The sequence below is a fragment of the Poecilia formosa genome, unplaced genomic scaffold (genome assembly GCF_000485575.1).
Source record: "Poecilia formosa unplaced genomic scaffold, Poecilia_formosa-5.1.2 Scaffold34, whole genome shotgun sequence".
Lineage (NCBI taxonomy): Eukaryota > Metazoa > Chordata > Actinopteri > Cyprinodontiformes > Poeciliidae > Poecilia > Poecilia formosa.
In genome coordinates, this window is record NW_006799973.1 from 1,725,578 (window position 1) to 1,733,051 (window position 7,474).

Consider the following 7,474-nt stretch of genomic DNA (forward strand, 5'->3'; position numbering starts at 1 on the left):
AAAAAAGCAACTGTTAGGGATGCTCAAATATGAAAAATTGGACTGATATTGATATCTGATAGTAACACCAGTATTATGCCAGATTTACCAATATTTCATTTTATTAATTTTTTTTTATCTGATTACTCGATTAATCGTAAGAATAATCGATAGATTACTCGATTACTAAAATATTCGTTTACAACAGCCCTAAACCTTACACTAAAAGTCTCAATATTTACCAAATATTGCAAAGTTGACACTTTAAGTGGACTTTTAATGCAGCTTTTCAATAAAAGTAACTTTTTTTTCACCGAAAGACACTTCATGACAACAGTCATAAACATTCATGAAGACTTCTCCATATTCATGACAGTGTTAATGTCAGTCTTATGCACACCCCTTCAAATAAAGTGTTACCCAAACATCACTGTTAGAGAAAATGTAAACAGACAATAAAATAAATAATTATCTGATGGTGTAAACAGGATATATTTCCAGTGTTATTCCTCTGTCTTCTATGTAATCAGTGCAGTAATCTCATTTTACTTTTTGTGGCCAGGGGACTTCAAAGCCCATCCTAAAGACCTCATTACGGCCCCCTGCTGGCTGAAAGGTTTCAGAGGTAATGAGCTGCAGCGATTGATTCGGAAAAAGAAGATGGTGGGAGACAGGATGACAACTCTGGACAGACACAACTTGGAGAAGAGAATCAGATTCCTCTACAGACGCTTCAACCGCACCGGAAAGCACCGCTAACGCCGCAATGAGCCTCATACAGCAAGGACTGTCAGTGAATTCATCACATCACTGTGTTATGCTGATCGAATTAGAAAATAACTTGCAGCCATTGTGTACGTTTAGTTTTTGGACCTAATGAAGATTGTTTAAAAGCCTGGAAGAACACCGAAAATACATCATAACATGATAATTAAAATGTGTTTTTACACTTACATTCATTTTAAACCTGATTTATTTGTTTTTTTTTCCTGCTTAGGCAGGTGGGAGTAGACCAAAGGCTGAGCGGTCCAGATGGACATACATCATCAGACAAAAAGACACATGTGAATGTCATTCTGAAACTATATACTCACTCTTAAATCGCTTATTAAGGTTGTAAATAATGAGGTCAGTTTTAAAGATAATCAATTGCAATTAAAGGTAAAATTGTATGTAGCTGTGTTAAAAATAACAACACTGGGTTTGTATTCCTCTAACTGTGTTTGTTTCCATTTGTGACTTCATGGGGAATTCTGCTCCAAATCAAAGCATGAAGAAAAATGGTCACATTTGTTCTGACTTTATAGAAAGTGATAGCATTAGGCTGTTCAAAGACTGTCAATCAGCATTTTTCTTAAACGGACACATTAAATGTATAGAATATTAAATACTTGAACTAATAGTTCATAATTCCTGTTGGTCTGAAGTCAAGAAGCTGCTCCTTTACAGGTGATTTGGAGTCATTCACTTGTTGAAACTATTTCATTTGTTGTGAGGAAACTTGTTATCTTCAAGTGTCTGGATGTTCTCACTGATCTTTAATCCCTCATATTGGTGGATTGACTCAATAATCTGACAAACATCCCATAGCATGATGCATCTGCAGCCATGCTTCACAGTGTATTCTTTGGTTACATGTTGTCTCCAGAGAATAGGAGAGAGAAAATAATAATTTATAATTTGTCGATCCATGTTTGATAGATGTTGACCTTCTTTGATCAGCCTGGAAACATGACCTGTTTCTAATAGAAATAGTTTTGGTAATTCTAAGCCAAAGCAAGAAAAGTTTTTCTGATTTAAATTCAGGCAGAGAAAAAATTTTGTCTAAATATCTGGTTTCACGTCACATCACTGAGATTCTGTCTACTCTGATGCAAGCAGGACATCCCTACGCTCCCATCATTGCTTGGTCTGCATATATTTAAAGAAATTCTTGTTAAAATTAATTCACAATGTTTTCACTTCTACATGGGAACAAAGAAATCACAATAAGCTTCAAAAACCATATAGGGTTTTCAGCCAAAATCTTGATTCATGAGCAAAAGTTTATGTCCCTGACTGTTTGCACTTGATGTTCAGACATTAAAATACAAATACAGAAATTTGGCACAAAATAAAAAAGGCACATTTACATGCATGCATGCACATAAGAAGAAGACAAGCTTGATTGATCTGTTTTATGATCTTTGCAGTTGGTGTAGTTCTCCCTTGCAGAAGAAATCTGACTTCAGTGGAGCAAACCTGGGTGAATGAATTAAAATCCATGTTAAAATCATTCATTTCTTAACATAATAGAAATGGTTTTATTAAAGAAACGTCAACAAAAGTTTGAATTATCCTTTCATATAAAGTTCGCGCTTCCAAACTGCATTGACCCTTCATTCTGTCAATCCAGCATTGGCTTTATGACCTCAGTTTTCCGCGGCTCATTTAATTGTTACTGTTGTTGAATAAGTGGGTCTGTCAAAGTGCACACGGTGCGGATTTAAACAGGCTGGACTCGAGTCAAACAGAGGATGTGATACAGTAGCCGGTGGGTAATTGGGAGAATCCCGGGCCAGGGAGAGGAAAACAGTCGAGTCAACACTCCGGTTGTCCACTATACCGCAGTCTGGTCCCGCCGCCCCATCCAACACGGAGAGCTGCAGCACTGCAAAGCCTGAGAGGAGGGAACGGGAGGGGAGCGAAGGGGAGGGGAGGGGTGCCGCACTGTCGTTGGGAGTCCAAGTGAGGAGACGCATTATTGCAGCTGAAACACTTTGCACGAACCAAAGTACCGCACTTCCCCCCCAAGACGAAGAGGAGGAGGAGGAGACGGGAGTCAACGAGAAACAGCTGGTTTCTCATCACTGCACTTTTCTCTCTCCCGATCTTGAAATTTGTTTTGTGGCTCTCAGAAGAGGAAACTACCCAACCTGGCAGCCAATCAGCGCTGCGTCCTCGATCAGCATCCAGGAGCAGCTCCAAACGCTCAGCATCACTTGGCAGAGCCGGACGCAGAAAAGCCCCGCTGGGACCCGAACACCCATGGATTCATCTCTCGGCTGGATTATAATTTAGAAGCGCTGCTCTCTTCTTGAACTCGCGTTGCTCCCCATCTTTCACCCCCACTGTGAGTTATTGCCCGACCTGTATACGTGGCTCGGTATTGCGGTACTTTTGCTGACGGCTTGCAGTATAAATGCATCGCTAGAAGATCTCCACTGCGCCAAGAAGACTCCCCGCCCATTTCTGAAGCTTCTTAAATCTCTTTACTAATTAAAACCTCAGATTGTTTTTCCTGGATAAGTGCCTTCACTTATTTTCGGAGATTTTTTATTATTATTTTTACTTTAGTATCCTCCCTCTCCTCCCTCACTTCCACCGCTGAGTCAGTTCAAACAGCTGCATAGAAGATGTGAGTATTAATGCGGATTCTCTTTTGCGTCTTTTTTTTTTTTTACAACAATGCAAAAGACCGTAAAAGCTGATCCAGATAAATCTTTATTCAGTTCTTAATCATTTGCATTTGTTTTTAAATCAGCATAGAATCAAAAACTGTGTTGTTTTATTGCACTTTGCTGTGTTTTTTGCTGACGCATGTGAAAATTGTCGTCACATCTCTTAAATTATGTATAGAGTTGGATTACTGCCACAGCTAATCCTTCAGTGGATTTAAACCGAGTTGGTTTTAGGATGTTGCATCCCAAAAATCCTTTTAGTTCTTGTTAAACTATTTAAAATGTCATTATTTTTCGTTTGCTCGGCTCAGAAGTGGAGTTATTGGAAACACTGTAGAATAATAATACTAATAATAATAATGATGACATTTATCTTCTTCCTGGGACCATTTGGAAATTTTCAAAGATTTTATTTATTTATTTTTTTTATTCCCTGTGAAGCAGAGGCGCTCCTGAGGGGGGCGGATCCCCGGGAAGGCAACGGCCAACCTTGTTAAATTGCTGACCATCCCCACTGGCTCTACAGATATAGTATTACTCATTAATATTACAATAAAATTGGAGAAAACACATTTCATTGAACTGAAGTATCTATCTATTTATTTATTTTTTGTGTCCTTCTGCCACCTTTAAATATATATCACTATTTTTTGGTTCTGCTCTCCCACACGCTTCTCTGTACTTGTAAATGATGAATGACAACAGCTAAATAAAATTCCTGAAACTCTGTCAAAATGTGACTTTTTGGTTTTGATGTCACCCCCAACAGTATCAGTGGCCTCCATCTGGCCTGCCCTATAAAAACTTTCTGGAGTCGCCCCTGCTGAGCTGTGACTTTTATCCCCAGCAGCTCCCTCTCTCTGTGGAGTTTGTTTAATCGTTTTTTTTTTTTTTTTTGCTTTCCCTCTTCTTGTACTATCTCTTTTTATTAAGACAGTGTATCAAAGTTTACTACTAGAAATTACATTTTCTCTTTTGTTTCTCAACTAAACAAAATCCTCAAGTTTTTTTTTCCAGCTAAAAATTCATACATTTTTTTTAAAATGCACTTTTTGAGTTATTTTTGTTATGCACTTTACCATTTTTCTTCAATCTAGGACTTTAAACATGAAAAACATGACATTTACTACACATTTAGGAAAATGTGACATCTAGTGCAATATGCTGCATTTATTGCAGAAAAGCCCAAAGCTCAAGTTCTTCTAGCCAATTCATTTTACGGAGAGTTAAAACCGCTTAAATTGACCAATAATATCACAGGCAGCCAGAGTTTTAACTCATAAAATGTAACATTCATCCATCTACTGCTTTGCAGTTCTGATACTGTGGTGATGATTGTGGCTGAATGCGTTATAGAGCTCAGTCTCTTTTGTTGTTCACTGTTCCATGAACTGAGCTGCTGACGGCGTTGTGGCCTATTTTAAAACTCAGATTTATTCTGCAACTGGGTCTACGTACTTTAGTGGTTTTCCCAAAACTTTCTCTTACGTAAACCACACATCATTAATCTAATTGAAGAGGTCATAATCAGGTTAATAATATTTGAACCCAGCAGCAACATGGAAGGCCTAGTGAAGATGAATGAAGGCTGTGATTGAAAATCTGAGCGCTTTCAGTAAATATTGATTTTTCAAGCTCATTCTAAGTTCAAACATGAGAAATATGTTGCTTAAAAATCAAGATGAATTTGTTTTTTATATGCTATTTGTAGTGGAAAATATATTTTTATATATTTATGTGTTCACAAAATAAATAATAAATGCTCCTCTTTCTCAAACAGACACTAATGAATAGCGAAACCTGAAACAATGCAGACATTTTGAAGAACTGGTCTTAATTTTTATACCTTTAGATTCATTATGTGGCACCCACATCACATCAGAACTGAACGATTCAAGTGTTTATTTTTAATGCAGTCTTTCTTTTGTTTCCAGGTCTGCCCCAGATGCTGCTGCCCCTCCAGCTGCTGGACCTCCAGGCGCTCCTGGCGCCCCGGGTCCAGATGGAGCCCCAGGTGGAGCGCCACCCGGCCCACCCAACACCAGCAGCAACCGCAGGCTTCAGCAGACACAGGCCCAAGTCGAGGAGGTGAGATAAACTAAGATCCCAAACCTGTGCAGTGCTACTTTCTCTTTTTAATTCAACTGAAATGTTAAAAGAAATTTTAAAACAGCACTCCATCTCTATTCTTTGTGATTTATTGGCTCAGAGGAACCAATTTCCCTTCCTCCATCAACCATTTAATCCTTTCTGTTTCTGCCAAATGCTGCCTCATTGCCGGCTCTAGGTGGTGGATATCATGCGGGTGAACGTGGACAAGGTTTTGGAAAGGGACCAGAAGCTTTCAGAGTTGGATGACAGAGCAGATGCTCTGCAGGCCGGAGCCTCCCAATTCGAAAGCTGCGCAGCCAAGCTAAAAAACAAGTACTGGTGGAAGAATTGCAAGGTGGGCGCATTTAAGTGTCTCATCACAGAGTAACTACTAATGTCTGAGTCAAGCTAATGCCTGCAGGCATTCAGCGTTCTGTTTGGAGGAAGACATTGTAATCTGTTAATGAGCTGCTGTTGAGGACTGCAGTGACGCCTCAGGGAAAAATGGAAGACAGACGTCTGCTACCGAAGAGTTTTAAACTGGAAACTGGAAACTGTTTACATAAGTAAACCATAACAAAATACAAATAGTGTATTGTTTTTGTTTTATTGAGTTGCTCAGGTGGTGTTTTGATCTGTTTTCAAGCAAATAACTAAAGTTTTTTGTCTTATTTTCCCTTTTTAACAGATGATGATCATGATGGGCATCATTGGAGTCATTGTGGTTGGAATAATATTCTGTAAGTACAATGTTGTTTTGTTTTAGTCATTTAGGTTTATGGGACAAGTGAAATCTTCCCTTTTTCTTTTAAATAACATACTGTATCTTCCTAAAGTTCTGAACTTTTTTTACAATTTCATGTTACGGTCACACATTTCAATGAATTTTTATTGGGATTTTGTGTGACAGACGAACACTAAGTAGTGCTTGATTGTGAATTATAGGTAATGGATACCAACATGAAGCACATTTTCATTAGAGAACAAAACAAAACAAGCCATGAAACCAAAGTATTTAACTAGTCAAGTGGATATAAAACTGAAACATTGAGTTTATAAATCCCCACCTGACTGGAGTTAATTTTGATCAATAATCACTGGAACATTGATCAACGTACTTTATGTATATTGATTATTTTGATGACGGCACTCGACAAAATGTTATGTTTGTTGCTGATTTCTCAGTTTGTGAATAAATGATGTTTTCATTACTTTTTATTTTTGTGTTTTTCTGATGTAAAGCACTTTGAACTGCCTTTTTTTTTTTTTTACCTGTAATGAAACTATGAGCAACACACTCCACAAATCCTCTCTCTATGGAAAAGAAGAAAGCCATGTGAAATCCTGTTTGCAATTTCCATGTTGGGGTCACAGCAAACATGAACCTTTTTATCCACATGCAAAACACGTCAGGCGGAAAACCGACTCAGCTCATTTAACTAAACAGACCACAGCAGTGGCAGCATCACGCTGTCAGGACAGAGAAGCTGGTCGGAGTTGATGAGAAGGTGGACGGAGACAAACACTTGCAAATCCTGGATCACAACCTGCTGAAAGCTACAAAAGACTGGAGACTGGTGCAAAGGTCCACTTTCCTGCAGAATAAGAACCCTAAACATTCAACCGGAGTTACAATGGAAATGTTTTGATCAAAGTATATTCATGCATTTGAAGGGCCCAGTCAAAGTCCAGAGCTAAATCCAACCGAGCTGCTGCAAGATTTTAAAAAAAAATGGAGCTCAGAGAAGCTCTCCGTCCAATCAAACTGAGATTTTAAAAAAATATCAGAAATACCCTCAAATATTTGTAGCTTCAGCAAAAGATGGTTCTACAAGTATTAATTCAGACTCGCAAAACCCATTTTACACATACACACACCCCCATCTGAGCTTAGGAAGGAAGGAAGGAAGGAAGGAAGGAAGGAAGGAAGGAAGGAAGGAAGAAAGGAAGGAAGGAAGGAAGGA

General features: G+C 38.5%; 2 protein-coding genes across 3 annotated transcripts in view; both read left to right on the forward strand.

The window, feature by feature from the left end:
• Positions 1 to 1,196, forward strand: part of mrpl51 (mitochondrial ribosomal protein L51) — a 3,328-nt gene extending 2,132 nt beyond the window's left edge. For both annotated transcript variants that reach the window (XM_007550131.2, XM_007550130.2), the window contains exon 4: positions 542 to 1,196. In XM_007550131.2, coding sequence (XP_007550193.1) covers positions 542 to 738 — 197 coding nt within the window. In that variant the 3' untranslated portion in view covers positions 739 to 1,196. The remainder of the gene's footprint in view (positions 1 to 541) is intronic.
• A 1,478-nt stretch (positions 1,197 to 2,674) lies between these two features.
• LOC103136743 (vesicle-associated membrane protein 1) overlaps positions 2,675 to 7,474 on the forward strand; it is a 7,066-nt gene continuing 2,266 nt past the window's right edge. Inside the window, exons 1-4 of the mRNA XM_007550132.2 lie at positions 2,675 to 3,376; positions 5,354 to 5,507; positions 5,707 to 5,865; positions 6,199 to 6,250. Coding sequence (XP_007550194.1) covers positions 3,375 to 3,376; positions 5,354 to 5,507; positions 5,707 to 5,865; positions 6,199 to 6,250 — 367 coding nt within the window. The 5' untranslated portion in view covers positions 2,675 to 3,374. The remainder of the gene's footprint in view (positions 3,377 to 5,353; positions 5,508 to 5,706; positions 5,866 to 6,198; positions 6,251 to 7,474) is intronic.